This window comes from Rattus norvegicus, chromosome 3 (assembly GCF_021556685.1).
Source record: "Rattus norvegicus strain SHRSP/BbbUtx chromosome 3, alternate assembly SHRSP_T2T, whole genome shotgun sequence".
Taxonomy (NCBI): domain Eukaryota; kingdom Metazoa; phylum Chordata; class Mammalia; order Rodentia; family Muridae; genus Rattus; species Rattus norvegicus.
The window spans coordinates 14218257-14239393 of NC_141536.1; the positions used below are offsets into that span (position 1 = coordinate 14218257).

At 48.0% G+C, this 21137-nt stretch overlaps 1 protein-coding gene and 1 pseudogene across 2 annotated transcripts in view; one reads left to right on the forward strand and one right to left on the reverse strand.

The window, feature by feature from the left end:
- Nup214 (nucleoporin 214) overlaps positions 1–20142 on the forward strand; it is an 82112-nt gene extending 61970 nt beyond the window's left edge. Inside the window, exons 30-36 of one of the 2 annotated variants that reach the window (XM_087651315.1) lie at positions 2912–2982; positions 10541–10697; positions 10841–10990; positions 14972–15143; positions 18741–18880; positions 19511–19535; positions 19882–20142. In XM_087651315.1, the coding sequence (XP_087507441.1) occupies positions 2912–2982; positions 10541–10697; positions 10841–10990; positions 14972–15143; positions 18741–18880; positions 19511–19535; positions 19882–19915 (749 nt within the window). In that variant the 3' untranslated portion in view covers positions 19916–20142. 2 annotated transcript variants of the gene reach the window in all.
- On the reverse strand, positions 9629–9724 carry LOC147995417 (U6 spliceosomal RNA; annotated as a pseudogene).
- Positions 20143–21137: the final 995 nt, after the last annotated feature.

A 21137-nucleotide genomic window follows, 5' to 3' on the forward strand; every position in this document is an offset into this window, starting at 1 on the left:
TATTTAAAGCATTTATAACAAGTCCCCACTGTTATAATTAAACGGGAGGAGCTGGGTGTTGTAGTGCATGCCTATAATCCTCACCTAGAGGGCAGAGACAGGAGGATCAGGGGTTCAAGGCTCTTGGGTACATAATACATTCAAAGCCATCCCAGGGTATATGAAATCCTGTCTCAAAAACTAATAATCCAAGATGAAGGAGGGTGCTTGGTTCCCGTATGGTAGGACCTGCTTTGTCCTGATTGGCTGCCCCCCGTTGCTCAGTATTGCTCTGATTCTCTTCCTCAGCAAGCTCTCTACCTTGCTGACCACAGACTACCAATTTCACAGGTTGAAAAAGCACACCTGTTTGTTTAAGGCCACAGCAAGTAATTTAACTCTTAATTACAGTGTGTTTTTGTAATTTGGAAAGCACATTAGAGACCCCAAAACTGTCAGACTCGGGTAGTCTGACCAATGGTAGATGGTGCAGGTGCGAGAGTAGGAAGGACCAGGTCTGCCCATTGAGTTAATTGATTGCTCTGCGGATAGTTTTAATTTTTTTTTTTTTTGATGCCATCTTTCTTGTGGGAAGCAGGGATATTGCTACTTTGAATAGCAGTTACACATACACAAGGCACACACACATTATACTATTTTTGAAGAGAAAACTGGATGCTTCATTCTGTATCCGATCTTAGCATCTACTTTTACTTAATAAAAGTTCCCAGTGGACATGGTAATGAGGTGAGGTCCAGTTTTGGCCTCTAGTGGTTCTCTCACGAAAGGTAATTCTTGCCAGGTGGTGCTGGCACACACCTTTAATCCCAGCACTCAAGAGGCAGAGGCAGGAGGATCTCAGGGAGTTCAAGGCCAGCCTGGTCTACAACTGGAGTACCAGGACAGCCAGGGCTACACAGAGAAACCCTACACGAAAAAAAGCAAGACAAAGAAGAGAGGTAATTCTTTACAGTTAGGCCCTTGGAGAGACACAGTGTCGACGGCTTCTTGGTAGACAGGATTGCACATAATTGCTTATTTATTTTTTCAGTGATAATTTGAAACAACTTGTAATTTGTTAAAAGGAAATGTTTCCCTTCTTTTAATGAGTGTTAAATTCCTACCAAAACAACTATAAAGACACAGTAGGCAGAGAAAACGACTCTGAACACCACCATCCCACCCTACCTCTGTCCCATGCCCTGAGGCTGTGCAAACAAGTGACCCATCTGGGTAATGGGCATTTAATGGGCAGGGAGAAGGCCTAAGACTCAGAATAAAATTTTGCCATTGCTTGTCCTGAGCATTGAGGACAGGAATAAAAAGTCTGTGCAACCATCAGTGACCCAAGTCGTCAGTGAGGCTGATAAATCTGAGGCTGAGCAGTCAGCAAAGTCGGAGCCTCCTGAGGGTCTGGTTTAAACACAGTGCTTGGGTGCACCCTGGGGCCGCATCCAGGACGAGTTGAGGAATTAACGTTTGTCTGTTCTCACCCCTCTAATCGGCCCCTTAGTTACAGTTGTGTATCACTTGCCTCACTTCTGGTGATGCCTGCCCGAAGATCATCCTCCCTGGTGGAATCCAGGGCTTGAGTTGTAATCAGGGAGACAGACTCCTAGGGTAGGTCACCGGAAAGTACTCTCGTTAGCCAAGATCGTGAGGGCGCGCTACCATGGCAGGTCCCACCACCTGGTAAGAGAGAAGACTTCATAATTTATGTTACTTTAAAATGCTAACAGTGAGGCAAGGGCCTTTCACCTGGCCCTCCGCATGGATGGGTTCTGTACCTGCAGATGTAGCCTGCCATGGATTGAACTAATAAGGAAAAATCTGTACTGGCAGTGTACTTTTTCTTGTCATTATCCCTCAGCAGTACAAAGTAGCAGCTGGTTGACATAGTCTCTCCAGTATACTGCAGTGTACCATAAGGCATCCCCAAATGATGGAAGATAAGGGGAGGCTGGACACACGGACTCAAACACCACACCACGTCCTGAACGAGACTGCTACAGCCTCAGATTTTATATCCTCACAGATTCCTTATGAATACCAAAAAACAGCTGTGTTTACATAGAATTTTCTCCATTTCCTCAATGGGGAAACATTTTTTTAAAAATTGTTAATATATTTATTGACTTTTTTGTGTGTGCACATGCATGTATGTAATAATGTATTTTGATCAGAATCACACACAAGTCTATCTCCTGTCTTTTCTTCCTCTCTGGAACCCTTCTTTCCAACAACCCCCTCCTGCTTTCTGTTTCTCTTTTAGTGACTGAGTTTAATAGTTTGATTAACCTTTATGAGCATAGGTATGGGGTTGCTTTTACTGGATCACAAACAACTTACCCATAAATACACTTCTGAAGAAAAATGACTCCCCTGCTCCAGTAGCCATTAACTTCCAGTAGGTCCTCAACTCGGGGTAGGGCCTTATGTGTCCCTCGCCTTCCAGTCTGGACTGTTGCAGGCAGGTAATCATGGCTTCTGTGAGCCCACGAGCACGACAGCCCTATCATGTTTAGAAAACGGTTTACTCTTCCTTCTGACAACCATGCTGTGAAATCCTTCTACCCCTTGTTCTCTGTCTTCCATGGTTTCTGGGAGCCTTAGTCTAGCTTAGGGTAGGACACCTGACAGTCACTTGGTCTCAGCAGCTTGTTTACGTTCCTCCTGTGGAGCAGGCCTCCAAGCAGAAAGTGATTGCTTGCTTCCATGCCTTCATGCCTCGGCTGCATTGTAGACACATCTTATCCAGGGGGTTCGTATGGAGCATGTAGGATACGCTCACCCTGGAGAAGGCCAGCGATGGCTTTTACACCTTCATAACACATCTAAAGGCTGTGGGTGTTTTGGTTGGGTTTGGGTTTGAGCTTAATTTTGATGTTGAAAAGATTTCTCCAAATTGAATCTCTGTCTTTGTGTTTTACAGGTTTTGGGTCTAGTAATACTGGTTCTGTGTTTGGTCAGGCAGCCAGTAGCGGTGGGTCAGTCTTTGGCCAGGTAAGTGTACATGACTGTCTCTATTGGTGTGAGCATCTGTCTAGTTTTTTCCCAATGTAATTAACTCAGTTTATGCTCAGGGATCCAGGCTGTCCTGGAACTCACTCTGTACTGTAAAGTAGGATGGCCTCCAACTCAGAGATCCTCTGTTCTGCCTTTGCCTCCAGAATGCTGACATTAAAGGCCTGCACTACCACAGCTGGTTCCACATTTAGTTCTTTAACTGCAGGCCTCAGATGCCTTTAAAGTGAAGAAGACTTTACTGCTGCTTAAAGAGAATCCCAGTGCATGAGTCATTCTTTGGCAGTACCCTGAGAGAAGGAACTTGCTGGGCTCTGTCTGTCTACATGTTATCTTGATAAGGCTGACAAGCTATAGATAACCAGGGACTAAAGCCACTTATGGCCCTAGTTTCTTTGTACAATTACTGAGCTGAGAATGATTTTTACATCTTTTTTTTTTATACAGACTGAATTTCAGACCTTTTCATTTCATGTTAGCAAATGTTCTGCCCTGAGCTACATGCCAGGTCCCCATCCTTTCTCCCTTTTTTGTTTTGAAATCATCAGGCCTATGTTTGTGAGACGGGCCTACACTTGCCATCCTCCTGCCTCACCACCCCATATAGCTTTTATTTTAGACCCATGCCACCAAGCCCAACATTTTGTAATCATAGTTGGTTTTAGTTTTGAAATGGTTGTTTAGGAAGAAGACTGTGTGGCAGGGACTACAACATCTGCTGTACTGAGTTGTCTGTGGTTCTAAGCCTCCTGGTAGCCTGAGCTATGGCACTTGGGCCAGGCAGAGTTTTGGTGCTTTATTGAAGTAACTCAGATGATCAGGTTGACTACTCCATAGATAAGTGCTGTTTCTGTCTCCATTTAAAAGAAAAGGACAGTGTGGTCCCAAGAGCCTGAGTCACACGGCACCAGCTGCTCTCAGCAGAGGCCCTGAAGAAGACAAATGAGATGACGGTGGCCTTTGCAGTGAGAGCTGCTAAGAGTCCACAGTGAACACAGCGGTGGGCATGGCGGGTGTCTCCTACACCTCCTCGATTCCCTTTGGAGATGGGCTCCATCCTAGTTAGTGATCTTAGAAGAGAGAGGCCATCTCTGCTGATAGAAACTACCAAGAATGGTGGGAAATGCTGTATAAAACACGGAAGCACTATTTAACAGCACTACTAAAGTAACTAAAGTAACGTACCAAGCCAAGGTGGGGGGCCCACAGAGGGCAAGTGGAGCTCAGGAGCCATTCACTCCCTGACCACATTCACTAGCTCGAGAAAACCTGGTGTTTGTAGCTCCCATGGTAAATGGACAAAAACCAAGGTGTGTACAGAGTGGAGAGTCCAGAAGGAACCGCTCCAGATCCATGGGGCTTGGCCTGTGCGAGTGGTCTGATGTCCCAGTATAGCAAGAAGAGCAGTTTAGACACCCTTCACTCCATGCCTCAAGTTATTCCAGAAGGAGTTCTAAACAAGCACAGAATAAACATCAGAAGCACATTTACATCAGACAACTGTGTTTTACATGTTGAGATGTAAAAGAGAAACTTCAAATTACAGTAAACGGGCTGAAGAGATAGATAGCTCAGTGGTTAAGAGCACTGACTGGTTTTCCAGAGGTCCTGAGTTCAAATTCCAGCAACCACACAGTGGCTCACAACCATCTGTAATAAGTTCTGATGCCCTCTTCTGTCTTTTGGTGTGTCTGAGGATAGCTTCAGTATATTTATATATAATAAATAAATAAATTTTTTAAAAAAATATTGCAGTAAAGAATGAGAAAGTCTACGATGTGTCAATGTGCCTTAAAAAGGACCACATAGAGCTCCTATTTAAAAGACAGTAGTAAGTAAGACCTAAGGGCACTCGGGATATATTCAACAGCAGACTGGACCTAGCAGGAAAGCAAGAGTGTAAAAGGGTGCTGGGGCTCAGGCTCTGGAGACTGGGCAGCTTCGTAGTTGCTGTGCTCCGCCTTTGTAGCACCAAAGAGTAGCTGTAGGCAATCTGAGGAGACAGAGCAGTGGGCTGGGCCTGAGGAGACAGACACTCAGCAGGTAAGAGCACTTGTTACTCTTGCAGAGGACCTGAATTTGGTTTCCAACATCCACATTTTGGCTCACGACATGTTTGGGTCATGTTCTTCTAGAAGAAAAAGAGCACCTAGGGGTTGTGGGCCGTGCCTTTTATCCCAGCACTCGGGAGGTAGAGGCCAGCCTGGTCTGAGTTTGAGGCCAGCCTGATCTACAAATTGAGTTCCAGAACATCCAGGGCTACGCACAGAAAAACCCTGTGTCAGGAAGGGGACAGAGACAGAGCAGCAAAGTATAGTGTGCTGCTTCTCCCAGAACAAAATGGATGCCCTACCCCAACCTGTAGTAATGTGTGGAGAGGGACGCCCACCACTACAGTACTTACCTCAGAGTGCCTAGGCCCAGGCAGGCTCACCTGAGGGCACAGCAGTTCTAATAGTGCTCACTCTCAGAGAATTGTGGGAGCCCTGTGAAGCAGAGTGTGTGCTGTCTAGAGCATTGACCTTACAGAGCGCCAGACATTTGTCAGGACTCAGTAAGCTTTTCATATGGAAACAGTAAGGCTGGTATGAGAACTTGGGGGGTGCAGGAGCATTATAAATATATTATAAATTATAAATATATACAAAAGAGAAACAGGCCAATGACAGTTAAAGAAGGCAGTGCTATTGTACAGCACTGTCACTGCTTGAGACTGGGGTTCCAGAATTCATAAGCCAAGTCAGGACGATCACCAGACAAGTTGAAAGTCAACTTGGACTACATAGTAGCAATATTTTGTCTTAAAATAATTTTAAAACTGAAATGGGGCTTGCAAGATCACTCAGTGGTTAAAGGAGCTTGTGACCTAAGTCTGAACCCCAGGAATCAAGAAATGAAAGCAGAGAACTAACTCCTGCAGATTGTCCCTACATCATACACACACGTACGGTGTGCTGTGTGTGCACACAAGACGTGGGGAAGGGCTGAACTGGTAATTTCTGTTTTATTTTACCATAATTATAAAAAAAAAAAAGAAAATAGACAAAACAGCACAATACCTATAATCCAAATATTCAAGAAGTAGAGACAGGAGGATCACTGCAAGTTCGAAACCAGGTTGTGTTACATAATTGAATTTGAACCAGTTTGTACATAGTGAGATCTGTCTCAAACTAAAAATAAGTAAATCAATAACACTCATCACAGAAAAAAAAATTAAAGGAGGGGCCTGGCAGGGTAATACCACTTGTTGTCAAAGCTAAGGACCTCAAAATCGATCTTTGGAAGCTACATGGTAGAACCAGAGAATTGATCTCACCAAGTTTGTCCTCATCTGCACAAGCTTGTCATGACTCATACACACACATAAAAATAAGTAAATGTAATTTTTAAAAACTAAAAGGACAGGTAACTAATAGACATAAATAAAGATGGTCAGCATGATTAGCAATACAGTTTAAAACCACAGATTCCATACTGACAATACTGCAAAAGTCAGAGGCCAGAGGAATACACTGGGTAACTGATGTGCTTGTCAGGTGTGAGATCCAAGTGTGGTTCCCAGCATCCGGGAGGCAGACATGGAAGCTCTCCAGGGCTTCCTGACTGGGCACCTACCCAGTGAATGAGGTCACAGGGAGACCCCACTCAGTAAGCAGAGTAAAACAGAGCGCGCCTAGCCTCCCACACAGACACACACTGCTCCTAATGGGAGCATAAATGGGTCACCATCTCCAGTGCTGCAACCTTTTCATCAATTTCTGACCCCAACCATAAGATTATTTTGATGCTACTTCATAACTAATTTTGCTACTCTTTTTTTTTTTTTTTTTTTTTTTTTTTTGGTTCTTTTGTTCGGAGCTGGGGACCGAACCCAGGGCCTTGCGCTTCTTAGGCAAGCGCTCTACCACTGAGCTAAATCCCCAACCCCTAATTTTGCTACTCTTAAGAATCATAAATATCTGATGGTGCCCCGAAGGGGTCACAGCCACAGATTGCGAACGGCTGCTGTAGAGCCTTCCAAGATCTTGGTCTTGGAGTACCACAGAGGCTTCATTGTCTCCTTTACAGCCTCAGGTCCTAGAAAAGGACAGTTGGATGCCTATGGTTGCTCTGCAAGAGTGTGGGTAGGAAGTGTTGCTGGGCTTGTTTTCCCTAAGGGAGAGATGTGACAGACAACCTGTTGAACTGGTTCCAGAGTTGGGGGCTGCAAGAGAGCCCTGAGTCAGAAGCTTGGTCAGTGGAAGAGGCCTTGCCAGAGATTGGGAACAGTAGCTGCTGGCGGTAGCACAAATGGCCAGTGAACCCGAGGAAAGACAAAAACTGCATTAAACATCGGAGGAATAAAATCCCAGCAGGCTGGGCTGTGTGGGCCGTGGTGGTGCACGCCTTTAATCCCAGCACTTGGGAGGCAGAGACAGGTAGATGTCTGAGTTCAAAGCTTGGCTTGTAGAGGGCTTGGTTCCAGGACCACACAGAGAAAGCTCTGTCTAAAAAGAGAAAAAAAAAAAAAACAAACCAGCAGATGATAGTTGCTACTTTAAAACATACTACATTGTTAAGAACATGGAGAGATCATATGTTGCTGGCAGTTCTATTTAATTATACACTCTTCGTGGAATGTAGTTTGAGGCCTCCTCAAAGGCTAATAGCCCTTCTGCCACATGGCCCAGCAGCTTTGACTCCAAAGTGTTAAAAACCAAAGGAACTGAGAACAGGGACTCTGCCAGTGTGCCCTGCGGATGACGCAGCCATGTCAGTGAGCAAATGAGTAGGCAAACTGTGTGTGTGCAACACTGAAACATTCAGCTGTAAAAAGAAACGAAGTCCCGATCCCTGCTACACATGAATATCACGGGCAAAGCAGGATACACCAGCCGCAGCAGGACAGTGCTGGATAGCTCTACCTGTATTAAATACCTCCGTGTGTAAATTCATCCGAGCAAGTTGAAACATGGCTAAAGCAGTGTTCTCGGGCTTCCCAACATTCTGACCCTTTAGCACAGTTCCTCATGTTTTGGCAAGCCCCAACTATAAAGTATTTTGTTGCTACTTCATAACTAACTTTCTTCTATTGTGAGTTGTAATTTAAAATATTTATCTGTTTTTCCTGGTCGTGGGCGGCCCCTGTGAGAGGGTCGATTGATCCCCTGGTTAAGAAGCACTGGACTTCAGGGAGAAAGAATGAGAAGCCGTACTCCAGCACTTAGTGTTTGCGCTAGGGCCGCTGGGTCGTGTGGACACTGGTGGTGATAGCTGAGGAACACTGGGTGGAACCACTGCCACTGCCATGGGAGCTACAGATGATCTAAATGCCAACATTGCTATATATTTTGCCATCGGTTTTAAAAATTGATAGTGACATGCTAAACTCCTTTTGGGCTTAAATTTGAAGTCATTGTATTTCTTGTACCAAATTATATTACAGTTTGGGTTAGAAGATAACATGTACAGATACCCCTAACACCCCACCCACCCCTCAAAACACACACACACCACACACTATGCACACACACATAGCATACACACAACACACACACTCCATTTCTAAGAAAAGCAAGGCCCGAAACACCAAAGGTGCCTGTGTGATTACTTAGCCCTCCCTTGAACAGTGGCTTTGTTCCAGCTCAGCTAGGAGACAGGCTGAGACAGTCCGGCACCAGCAGAGTGAGCACAGCACCCTGACGTAGACATCCTTCGTGCTCCTCAGACACGAAAGATCCCTCTCTGGGACACAAGGATACCTCCATCACTGCTATTTTTTTCACTGCAAGGTCTAGTATACAAGGGAGGGAGCCAGGTGAGCTCCACGTCAACATTGGGAGGTGTGGCAGCCTGGCCACACAGGAACGCCTACAACCATTTATAATACAGCCAGTTAACCGAGGATCCAGATGTTGGAGTGAAGACAGACTGACCATATGCTGCAGAGTTCGTGGGGCAATTCTGACACCTGGGATGTAGTCTGAGCAGAGAAAGGTCTAAGAAGCAGTCTTGATGTGCATGGGGCTTCAGCCTACTGCCTGAGGCAGAAGTGAGAGCTCCAGAAACTTAGCTTTCGACTTCAATTCATATTCACTTCAGCAGAAAATGACCACTGAGACCAAAAGTTGAGTGAGTTACTCCCTTCCGCTCGTTCCGTGGATGGCCACTCAAGCTGTGTTGAGAGCATTAGGTTTTCTAGAGCAGAATGTTTATATTTGGTTTCCTATGTCCCAGTCTGATGCATAGAGGTTAGGGACACTGGATCTATGCTTCAGTTGTCATGGTTCCTGCCCTGAAAAGGCCATTAGTGCTTATCCACAATCAAAATTTTTAGAGAAGTTTAAGGGTGGAAACTATCCAGTAGAGTTAAGTATACCGCCCTAAGACCAAACTTGGCTTTCTCTGCAGAGCAGCAGAGACACTTGGGCTGCGGGGAGGAGAATGCTCAGAGATGCTGGCCAAGGGGACAGATCACTTAGCTCGACAACAGAGATGAGAGAGTCGGCCCGGAGCCATGCAAGCACAGGCTGTGTAGAAGCTAAGCTGTAGACCGTCCAACCAGGGTGGCTAGAACAGTGCTGCTGGCAGCTCTGCTGAGCACGGGATTCATTCCGGTGCAGTTCTTCCTCTCTGTCTATCTTTAAGTAGGGAATACTTCACAAATGTGTGTGTAGTCCTTGCATAGGCCATGCTAAACTTCTCTGTATTCTAATTCAGTACATGATGCCTAAGCAAACACTCAGATGCCGTTCTGAAGCTCAGTTCATTTCCCACCATTTTGAAGTGGGCAGGTTTCTATTGCACAGGAAGGACGGACAGCACCACTGTGCCCCTCAGCTGGCAGCCCCATTGTTCCTCTGCACTGCTGCCCTCTCCTAAAGCCTGTCTCACTGGGAATCATCAGACAATGTCAGCGTAACTAATGTGAGCAGCCCCTAAACCACAAACTGGTCTCTGAAAGGGCTGGTTCCTAAACAGAAAGCGAGTGAGTGAGTGCCTGGTGGTAGTCAGCTCTGAGTCAGCATGTGCCCCGAGTTAGCAGCATCCTCTGGGTGCTTGGATGGAGTTCAACAGTGGTCATCATTTCAGCAACAGGGCTAATTTAGTCTGCTCTCTGCAGCACGGAGCAAGTCGTTGTGAATTATAAGTGCACACGTGGAGAGAAATGCCTATAAATCACTAATCGTTACTGATGACTTCACCTAACACTAGTAAAGACACCATAGCTTCTCTGTTTTCGAACTTGGATTTGGTGGATCTGTAATGCTTGCCCCTGCTCCTGGTGTTGAGTCAGACAGTGCAGGCAACATGGCAGATAAGCGTTGGGTACCCACCTACTCTAAATGCAGTAACCAAAGCACCTCGGGTTTGTAGGAAGTCTTTCAGAATCAGCCTCTCCTGGGGTGTCTCTTCCAGAACTGATAAGAGGCTGAGAAGAGTCCTCTTGCTCTTGCTATCTGCCCTGGCTGTGGGCCTCTTCGGCCAGGATATGACTGCAGTTTTACAATGATCTCTCACCCTATTCCCCTGCCCACCCCATTTGTTTTTTTAGCAGTCATCCACTTCCAGTGGCAGCGTGTTTGGGTCTGGAAATGCTACAAGAGGGGGCGGTTTCTTCAGTGGCCTTGGAGGAAAACCCAGCCAGGATGCTGCCAACAAAAACCCATTCAGCTCGGCCAGTGGGGGCTTTGGGTCTACGCCTACACCCAGTAAGTTGAGAGTTTCCCAGTCCTCGATCCTCTGATGTCACTGTCATTCATGGTACTGTCAAAGCTTCAGAAAAAGATACCATAGGCTGTCCAGAGGCTCGTCCCTCCGGTTCACACCCTCACCGCTGTTCTTGCCCCTTCAGATACCTCTAACCTGTTCGGGAACAGCGGAGCTAAGACCTTCGGAGGGTTCGGCTCCTCCTTCGGGGAGCAGAAGCCTGCTGGCACATTCAGCTCTGGTGGTGGGAGCGTGGCATCCCAAGGTTTTGGATTTTCCACTCCAAATAAAACAGGTAACTCTCAAGATGACCATGCTTACCTGTGCGTGCAGTGAGCTTGTGTGAACTGCCCCTTGGAGGCCACAGCCTTGGGTGCTTGTCTCAAAGGGCTGGGGTTACAGTAAGAAGTTAGTGACTTTGTTCTCCAATGTGTTTTTGTATTTATTGAAAATCTACTGCATTTCTAATACATAAGTCATGCTTCTAAAAAAGAGAGAGAATCTGGATGTGGTGGCACACTCCTTCAGTCCCAGCTCTCCAGACGCAGAGGCAGAGGCAGATACCCAAGTCCAAGGTCTACATAAGAAGGCCGTCTGTAAAACAAAACGAAACAAAAAACGGAGATGTGTAAAGTAGTACTTCAAAGAATTGAATATTCTCAAGAAAGGCTATCCAAGTATTTAACAATTATAAGAAAATCAATCCAACATGGCAGTGCATGCTTGTAACCCTATAGTTGGAGGACAGAGGAAGCTGGATCTCTGAGTTTGAGGTCAGCTTGGTCTACAGTGTGAGACCCTGACTCAAGAAGAGGGGAAGTAAAGGGACCTGGCAGGACATTACTCAGGCTTGCTCTTGAGGGCCTCTTGCAGCACAGGACTCTCAGAGTCCCACAGCACTCAGGATCAGACGCTCACCCCTAGGTCATGTTTCCCTTCCCGAGTCACTGTTTTAGGCTCTGTTTGAGTGTGGTTTTCTATTTCCCTGTACAAACAAAAGCTGCACCTCATGCAATTCATGATCCTCCAGCCTCAACCTGCTAGACACTGGGATCATGGGTCTGGGCCACCCTTTTTAATCTTTTACTAGAAATACACATCTATAAACTTTTAGATAGGGTTGGGGATTTAGCTCAGTGGTAGAGCGCTAAGGCCCTGGGTTCGGTCCCCAGCTCCAAAAAAAAGGAAAAAAAAACCTTTTAAATAATTTTATGTACTTTTCACTAAAGGTCTTAAAAGAACAGTATGATGGCTGGGGATTTAGCTCAGTGGTAGAGCGCTTACCTAGGAAGCGCAAGGCCCTGGGTTCGGTCCCCAGCTCCGAAAAAAAGAACCAAAAAAAAAAAAAAAAAGAACAGTATGCATTAATATGAAGTGTGTTGTTTAATGTCTGTTTATTTTGTGGATGTTTGCCTTCGTGTGTGTCTGTGTACTGTGTAGATGCCTGGTGTTCATGGAGGTCAGAACATGGTGAGGAAGAGTTACAGATGGCTGTGAGCTGCCACATGGGTGTGGGAAGCAAATCTAGGTCCCTTAAGAGCAGCCATTGTTCTTAACTACCAAGCCATCTCTCCTGCCCATGAAACCCATTGTTAATTTCTGTCACCTGCCTGTCTGAGGTCTGTCTGCCTGCAGTGCTGGTCCTGTTGGTGGACGACTGGAGTACGGGTCTTGGGCGGGGGCAGAGACAGTGCTGCAGAGAGGGAGGGGCAGGAGGGTGCTTCGGAGAGGCGCCTTGAGCACTCCGTCTCCCTGGGGAGGGGGCAGGGTTGTTTGCCCTTGGATAGGTGGCCTGCTTTCAGTGTTCCCTGCCTGAGGAGGTGGCGCTGATCTTGGAGTGGCTGACCCAGATTTGAAGGTGACCCTGAGGTGCAATGGCTTCTAGATAAAGTGCGGTGTCCGTTCTAAGACTGGCTTGGCAGCTTAATGCTAGGCTACTGGTTCTTAGCATCTTTTCCCTAGAACCTGATGAGAGGAACTAGAAAAAGGCATTGCAGCTTCATTTGGGGACAAATGCAGAATAACTTAAAAATGAAAAGGCCACAAAGCTCTAATGACGAGGACAAGCTTGGAGCTGGTGGTACTGGTGTCAGCATGGCCACTTGGCAGCCTTTCTCAAAAACCTGATCGTGGCTTCCCGCATGATCATTTACAGCTGTCATTTACACCAAAATCAAATACGTCGTTAACCATTGAGCCTTTTCTATCTTTTTAGGTACCTGATGTTTCCTTTACTTCTTCTGTTGTTCTGGGGTGTGGCTCTGTGTTCCAGATTGTCCCAGTGGATTTGAATTGAGAAGCTGGTGACTGTGTTTTCTGTCTTAGAGAAAATATACCCCCCACCTAGACATTTTTTTTCTAATTCTGGTTTTTCTATTTTGTGAGCACCATCAGAACTAATACTGTTGGAGGCCACCAAGAAAAGGACAGGAGACGAACCTGACCATGGCCTCACTGCCAGCTAGCCCAGGGTCTACAGGCATCGTCATTAAGCCATGTGACAGAGAGGAGAGCAGGACACCTGACAGGGCCTTGAGAGGTTCCAATCCCACCTCTGCCACTTAGCCATGCTGAAGTTAGATGAGAAGATATTTTGAGAGTTCTGTGACCACTGGAGGAAGGGGCCCAGGCTAGGGGGGATGGGAGCTACCACCACAGCTGGAGGCTCAGAGAACTTAGCATGTGTGTGTGGCCTGCAGACCTGCTTCCTGGTTGCTAGTACAGACAGCGGCCTGCAGCTGAACTCCTGCTCTCATTTGGAGGAAGTTGCCTGACCCCAGACCTAAGACCAAAGCAACCATTCTATTTCATTTAGCAATGGGCCAAGTTTGTTTTGCTTTTGTGTGTGTGTGCCTGCCTGCCTGCCTGCCTGTCTGTCTCTATCTGTCTGCTGGCTCCTCTCCAAGTTAATTTCTGGGTCATTAAAACCTCTCATTTTTCGCTCACATTCCAGCAAGAAGTCTAAACAATATTGAATACAAGGTGCGCGGTGAAACCTTGTCTGTCTAGGAAGAGAGTGCAACTAGATCTGTGGTCAGCTTAAATAATTAAAGGACAGTGGTTTCTTAGCACTTTTTTTTTCCATTCTGTTTATGTTTGTAAGCCACCAGTCTCTGTAGCACAGCCTGGAATTTCACTCAAGGTTTTAAAATACAGAATGGTAACCCAAACACGAGCCATGGCAAAAGTACCTCCTTAGCTGTGCAGCCTGTGAAAGACAGACACACAGTTCAGTCGCAAGCAACAGCCTCGGGCTGGCCTGACCATGCTTGCCTGGCTACATTTGATCTTCCTGATTGTGGGGGCAGAGGCAGGGGCGTGAGGACAGTAAAGCCCGTCTGCCTCTGGAGCAGGAGACTTGCTGTCAGCAGAGACAACCCGCCTCCTCGTCTGCACATGTCCTCCATCCGGCTCAGCGCACCCTCAGTACCTTTCTCTTCCGAACCTCAGAACTAGAGCAGCATCTTAGAGGCTCAGGGGATTGGCTCACAGGCGGTCTCCCCACAAGTCAGAGGAGGCTGCCCCGTGCTTGACTTGACCCTGATCTTTTGTCTCCGTCTTGCTGTAGTGGCCCAGAGTCCTGATCTGGGCACCTAGGCCATGCTCACAGCTGTCTTAACACCTGGTTAATTTACACTGTGGCCTTCATCCAAAAGGAGGGCAGTGTGCTTTGTGATGCTGCAGAAAAGCACAGGAAGACTCCCTCTAAGCCGCAGGTCAGGGCATTGGTGATAGGCCCACAGCCACCTGCCTGTAACTAAGTAAAGGTATGTGGCTAGCGGCCAGAATGCATCACCCTGCTTCTGTCGTGACCCAGTTCATGGGTTCTGCCAGGGAAGGGGCTTTGAATCTCCAACTTTCATTAGCTGGGTTTCCCCAGAACTAGGAGCCTGGTGTGTGTGGCAGTATACAGTAAAACCTGCCACCCTGCCATCCTGCCACCGCTGTGTTGAGACACCAGGAGGCACTAACCCTGGGATGGGCCTGCAGAGTTGGGGTGGTTTGTTCTCAGCAGGACTTGAGACAAGTTCCACCTGCTTCAGTAAGGCACCGATGTCCTCAGATCTCTTGTTGCCACAGCCCCTCTGCTCCTACTGGGGGAAGCAGTTTGGCTGAGGGATTGAGGTTGGGGTTTTGTGCTTTTTGGGTCCTTGTGTTGGAGTTACTGACGTCCTATCTCCCTCTCTCCTCTTTTGGTTTGGTTTCTGGCTGCTCGATGCCTTCTCTCCTGTCTCCTTTCCTTTCCCCCTGTTCTGTTTGCCTCTGTTTTGCTCAGGTGGCTTCGGTGCTGCTCCAGTGTTTGGCAGCCCTCCTACTTTTGGGGGATCCCCTGGGTTTGGAGGGGTGCCAGCATTCGGTTCAGCCCCAGCCTTTACAAGCCCTCTGGGCTCGACGGGAGGCAAAGTGTTCGGAGAGGGTACTGCGGCCGCCAGCGCAGGAGGATTCGGGTAAGCTGCAGGTGGGACCTGGGGAGACCACAAACCTGTGCCAGCCCAGAGCAGCAGGGCCTGACGTTCCTATATGCTCTAAACCAGGCAGTGACCCAGAGGCCTTGCCTTTAAGTAGACAAAAAAGTTGCTGGAAGATTCCTTTTTCTCTAGGACGAGGCACATTGTAAGCAGGTTCTTAACATCGTAGGTAGATGTCAGCCACAACATTGCTGGCTGTCAGTGTGCAGCATGCAGGACATCCATACCCAGTTCCCTGGACCAGGTTTGCTGCAGCTGGGCCTGTGTCTCAGGTGGTCCTTGTATTAGAAAGTCCTGGGGCTGGGGATTTAGCTCAGTGGTAGAGCGCTTACCTAGGAAGCGCAAGGCCCTGGGTTCGGTCCCCAGCTCCGAAAAAAAGAACCAAAAAAAAAAAGAAAGTCCTGAAGGAAGAGTTAGGATTGTTCTCTTGAGATGTCTGTTAGCCTCTAGCAAACAACTCCTGTGTGTCCTGTTCTAGGACACCAACTGGATAACCCTCACTCAAGACTGCTGTTCCCTTGTTGTCAACAGCTGTTCCGTATCCTGCACACATCCGCATTAGGAAAATCCCATGGCGGGGATGGCTCAGCAGTTAAGAGCACTAACCAATCTTCCAGAGGACCCGGGTTCAAATCCCAGCTCAGAATTGTCTGAAACTCCAAGATCTGATACCTTCCTATAGATGTACATGCAGTCAAGACAACAGTGTACAAAAAGAAAAATTAACTTGAAAAGGGGGGGGAGTTGCTTCTAATAGCCCTAGAACTTTAGTCTGGTTGCCAGAACACCAAGAAATAGCCTTTGCTACACTGTATCTTCTCAACTAAGTATGTCAGCAGAGTCCCTCATTTGAAGAAGATGCTGATGCCTAAAGCAGGCCCAGACAGGCTCTCGCCCTCGGTGCTCAGCTCAGAACAGAGATCTGAGGGTTAAGAGTAACATGGGTGTCGAACTTGAAACAGCAGCGCTTTATCCTGAAAGGAGAGTGTGGTCTTATCAATCTTGGCTCCACAGAGGGGCGCTAGAGCGCTCAGGGAGATCATGCAGGATGACAGGCACTCCTTAGTTCTTGTGGAGGCTAAGGAATCCTGGTCAATTTGCCTTGAGAAACTCCAAGAACAACAGTTTTTGGGTTGTTTGTTTGTTTGTTTGTTTGTTTGTTTTAAAGATTGATTTATTTATTATAAGTACACTGATGCTGTCTTCAGACACAGCAGAAGAGGGCATCAGATCCCATTACAGATGGTTGTGAGCCACCATGTGGTTGCTGGGAATTGAACTCAGGACCTCTGGAAGAGCAGTCAGTGTTCTTAACCACTGAGCCATCTCTCCAGTCCCCAAAGAACAATAGTTAGAGAACTTTCAGAAGAGAGAGTTGAGAACCACTGTAAGCCAGTGTTTTGTACAGTTCTGGATGGACTCCACCTGTGTACACTGGGGGTGTTGAGAGTTTGCTAAGTCACTTGAAAGCAGCTGTTTGCTTCACTGGTAGAGAAGTTTCCTCGGGATTGTGAGCGTAGCTCAGTTGTAGAGACTTACTGGGCACCCTCACAATCCTAAGTGAGTCCCAATACAACCTTCAAAATGCTAGCATTTCCCTGTGGGTAACGCGCACCTATTCAGGGTGCTGAAGGAAGAGGCTGTGGGATGTGAAGCCAGCATAGGCTACATAGGAAGACCTGTGCCAAAACAGTAAAGAATTCAGTAAAACCACAAAGCGTGAAGACCTGCGTCTACTCCCCAGCACCCACATAAGAAACCAAGTAGGGACAGCACGTGGTTGGGGTTCTCAGACTGAGGAGACGTCTCTGGGGCTTGCCAGCACACTGAAACTCAGCCCCAGGTCTCAGTGAAACCCTGCCTCTAAAAATAAGGTGGCTGGCTCCCCGACGCAGGACGCTTGAGGCTGGTCCACACTCACAGGAGTGTCTTAGTAACCGTGACTGGCTGGCACATTGTCTAGGGCTGGGAAACGTACCGACACAGACATTAAATCTCTGGAAAGACAGTTCTGTGCCATCCTAACTCTGATCCTGACAGAGATCTCATGTCACCCCTGAAGGAGGAGCACAGGGATAGCAGGACCACCAGGGAATAGTGCAGGAGAGGACCTGGTGTATGAAGGGCGGGCACTGGGTTCTCCTTGTAACTTAGGAGTAGGTCCTGTCTCTTTTCCCAAGAAACACCAACTGCTCTCTCCCTGACCTCTAGGAGGCCCCCCCTGAACCCCTCAAGATGTTTTTGGTTATATCTTCAACCCCACTGGTCAACCAAATCTGGAGGGAAAACCCTTGAATGAGGATGGTTCTAGCTGAGGTAGCAGGAGGAAGAAGATGGCATCATTTCTACATTGTTTTCTATGTTTATTGATTGTTATAAAACACACGTCTAAGTGAAATAACATGGAAAGTCTCTCTCTCTCTCACACACACACACACACACACACACACACACACACACACACACACAAAATGGAAGCATGATGACTGCCTCCATGTACAGAGTCCCTCTACCAAGTAATTAAAAGCAGACAGGCCGGGGCTGGGGATTTAGCTCAGTGGTAGAGCGCTTGCCTAGCAAGCTCAAGGCCCTGGGTTCGGTCCCCAGCTCCGAAAAAAAAAAAGAAAAAAAAAACAAAACAAACAAAAAAGCAGACAGGCCAGCAATAGGCTTCGTAAGTTAAAGCACTCACCATGAATGCTGATCCTCAAATCCATGATAAAAGAAAAGGCTCTTCTCTAAAGTTGTCCTCTGACCTCCACTACACGCTGTATCACTCACATGCCAGCATCCACACACAACACATCACACACACTTGTACAGTCTTAAAAGGTGAGTAGAGCGCTGGGCCTGTAGCTCAGTGAGAGACCCTGGCCGAGCACTCGGGAAGCCTTGGTTCATGTTCCTGCGCTGGATAACCAGGTGTGTTGACTCGCAGCCCAGCAAATACAAAATGAGTAGTCACCAGACTGCGTGGTACGAGCTTGTGAAACCAGCCCTCAGGAGGCTGAAGCAGGAGTATTATTTGAGGCCAACCTAAGCAATATAGAGTCCCTGAAGCATCAGCAGCCACAGAGCCAAGGCTGAGGGGGGACTGGGGAGGCAAATGAGGCCGCACAGGTGGTGAAGAGTTGAGAAATGTAACTCAATGGCCTGAGAGTGAGGGTGTCTGGGGGGTAGGAGCAGGAAGCACTGTGTTTGCTTCTCAGTGACCTGGAGTTACTGGCAATGCTAAGAGCTCCTGTCCCTGCTGGGATGGGTCTCACACTATATTTCTTTTTTCTTTTTCTTTTTTTTTTTTAAAGATTTATTTTATGTATATGAGTACACTGTAGCTGTCTTCAGACAGACATACCAGAAGAGGGCATCGAATCCCATTACAGATGGTTGTGAGCCACCATGTGGTTGCTGGGAATTGAACTCAGGACCTCTGAAGGAGCAGTCGGTACTCTTAACCACCAAGCCATCTCTCCAGCCCTCACACTACATTTCTGATGTCTTCCTTCCCAGAGCCAAGGTAAAGGCTTACTCTGGGCTGGAAGCCACACTAACCTGTCCCTTTCTTGCTGTACCCAGGTTCGGGAGTAGCAGCAACACTGCATCCTTCGGTACCCTCGCCAGTCAGAACGCACCCACTTTCGGATCCTTGTCCCAGCAGACCTCTGGCTTCGGGACCCCGAGCAGTGGATTCTCTGGGTTTGGATCAGGCACAGGAGGTAAACAGCTATGTTCTTCCCTCCCCCAAAGGAACAGTGTTCTGGCCACTCAGCCGAGGGTCTTAAAAGCTGAAGTAACAAGACAATATGACATCCTCTAAGTAGACTGGCAACAACTGGCAATTGTTGTTGTCTAGACGGTGTAGGCCCCTCCCGTGCCTTATCTTGGTACAGTGCTCTGCATCTTCAGAGAGCAAATACAAGTTCTGTGTGGTCCTCACAGACTGAAGGGGCACACTGGACCTCAGCAAAGTCGTGACTTTGTTTAACAAATAAAGAACTGGCTGCAGAGGCTCAGAACTCCATGTGGCGTCTGAGGCAGACCTAGCGTGTGCTTCTCTGGTCTGCAAAGGAATCAGACTGATACCAATAAAAGGAAACACAGTTGTGCTTTCCCATAAAATGGTGCACGGCAGCAGTGCACAGACCCTTCCCTGCAGCCAGAGTCGAGGACCTAAAACAGTGAGGTGACACTTCTCCCGGTAGACCCAGTGGCTCGGGAGGATGAGCTGACTGTGCCTCCGTCTCCTCACAGCAGCAGGGCTGGGAAGGGTTCTCAGGAACCAAGCAGGACAGAGGTTGCCCAGCTGACAGGCCCTTGTCTTTGACATCCTCCCTTCTGTTTTTCAGCATTCACCTTCGGATCATCTAACTCGTAAGTAGTTGTCTGCGTGTAGTCTGCCCTCACCTGACTCAGTCAGAAGGCCTGGGGCGTGGGAAGCCTTGTTCTTGCTGGGCTTGGGTGATCTGCTATTTCCGCTTTCAGAGCTGTGCTGAAGAACCATGTTGAGCAGCAGGCGTTGGGTTTGGGGCTGCGGGCCAGCGGGAGGCTGTGTAAAAACGATGGCCTTCCAGGCAGGGTTCTGGAGACACTTCCTCATGTCTGTGGGAGTGTCTCAGCTGCCGCTGCCTGAAGGCTCCAGTGTTGATCCTCTCTGCGCTTCAGCAAGAGCAAGTGCAGCTAGAGCAGGGGCTCACGGTCTCCCCTGCACTTCCTGCAGGTCTGTCCAGGGCTTCGGTGGCTGGAGAAGCTGAGCCGACGTCAGCCTTCCCTGAGGCTGCTGTGAGCTCCTGTAGGCAGCCCTCCACTCTCCAGGCGCCCACAGGAACAGACTCTCAGAAGAACTCTCATGAAGATGCTCCGCCAGGAAGAAGCATTGGAGACCAAAGCTCAGCAGTGCTTGACTGCCTCTTCCCCACCTTCAGATTTTGCATCAAGTTTTCCTCTGCTATTAAAGTGTTTGGGCTGGTTCTGCACAGAACATCTGTGGTTTTATTCAGGTCACAGCCAGAGAAGTTCCTATGGCTTGGGGAAGCCAAGCCAGGGGCCTCTGCCCAGTGGCATTCTGAGTAGAGCTCTCTCCATGGGAAAGAGGCATGTGGCAGACACCTTTCAGAGACCCCACCTTAATGTCTCTGCCCCATGTTCTTTTGCTTCTATGGCAGGCTGCTGTGAGGGCCTCAGTGCACTTGGGAAGTGTGCCTTCCTTCACAGGTATGGCCAACAGACCAGAGAGGCAGCCACTGAGCCGCCTGTCATCGGCTGCCCTGTCTCTGCTCTGCTTGCTGTGTTTGCTGCCAGGCTCTTGTGAGTGGAGAGGCCATCTGCTGACCATCTCCATACCCAGCATTTGCAGAGACCTGCAAACACCACAGCGTTCACTGTTTGGAACCCATGGCTCGTGAGGACATCACCAGCGGATTACTGCAGGCTTGGACAGTGTGCGAGTCCATTTTAGCGACTTACTTCTTTCTCTGGGTGCATTATCTTTGAGGGCCTGGCATGCTCTGCTCCATGGGCTGTGGAGCCGTGGGCTACCAAAGCCTCTGCAGAGACCCATCTGTCACCTCTCAGGTTCACAGCAGGGCACTGCTCTGGACTGGGTCAAGGGCAGAGGGAAGAACCGTGGTTGGGGTTTCACCTACTGGAAAGGGTTTGGTTTGGTTTGTTGGTCAGGGGTTGATTTTGTTTTTGAGAAGGGGTTTCTCGGGGTTGGGGATTTAGCTCAGCAGTAGAGCGCTTGCCTAGCGAGCGCAAGGCCCTGGGTTTGGTCCCAGCTCCGGGGAAAAAAAAAGAAAAAAGAAAAAGAAAAAAAGAGAAGGGGTTTCTCTGTGTAGCTGTGGCTGTTCTGGAACTTGCTCTGTAGACCAGGCTGGCCTTGAACTCAGAGAACTCCCTACCCCTATCCTGAGTGCTGGGATTAAAGGCGTGGCCACCACCACCTTGTTAAGATGCTGTTTTGTACTTTAATGTCAT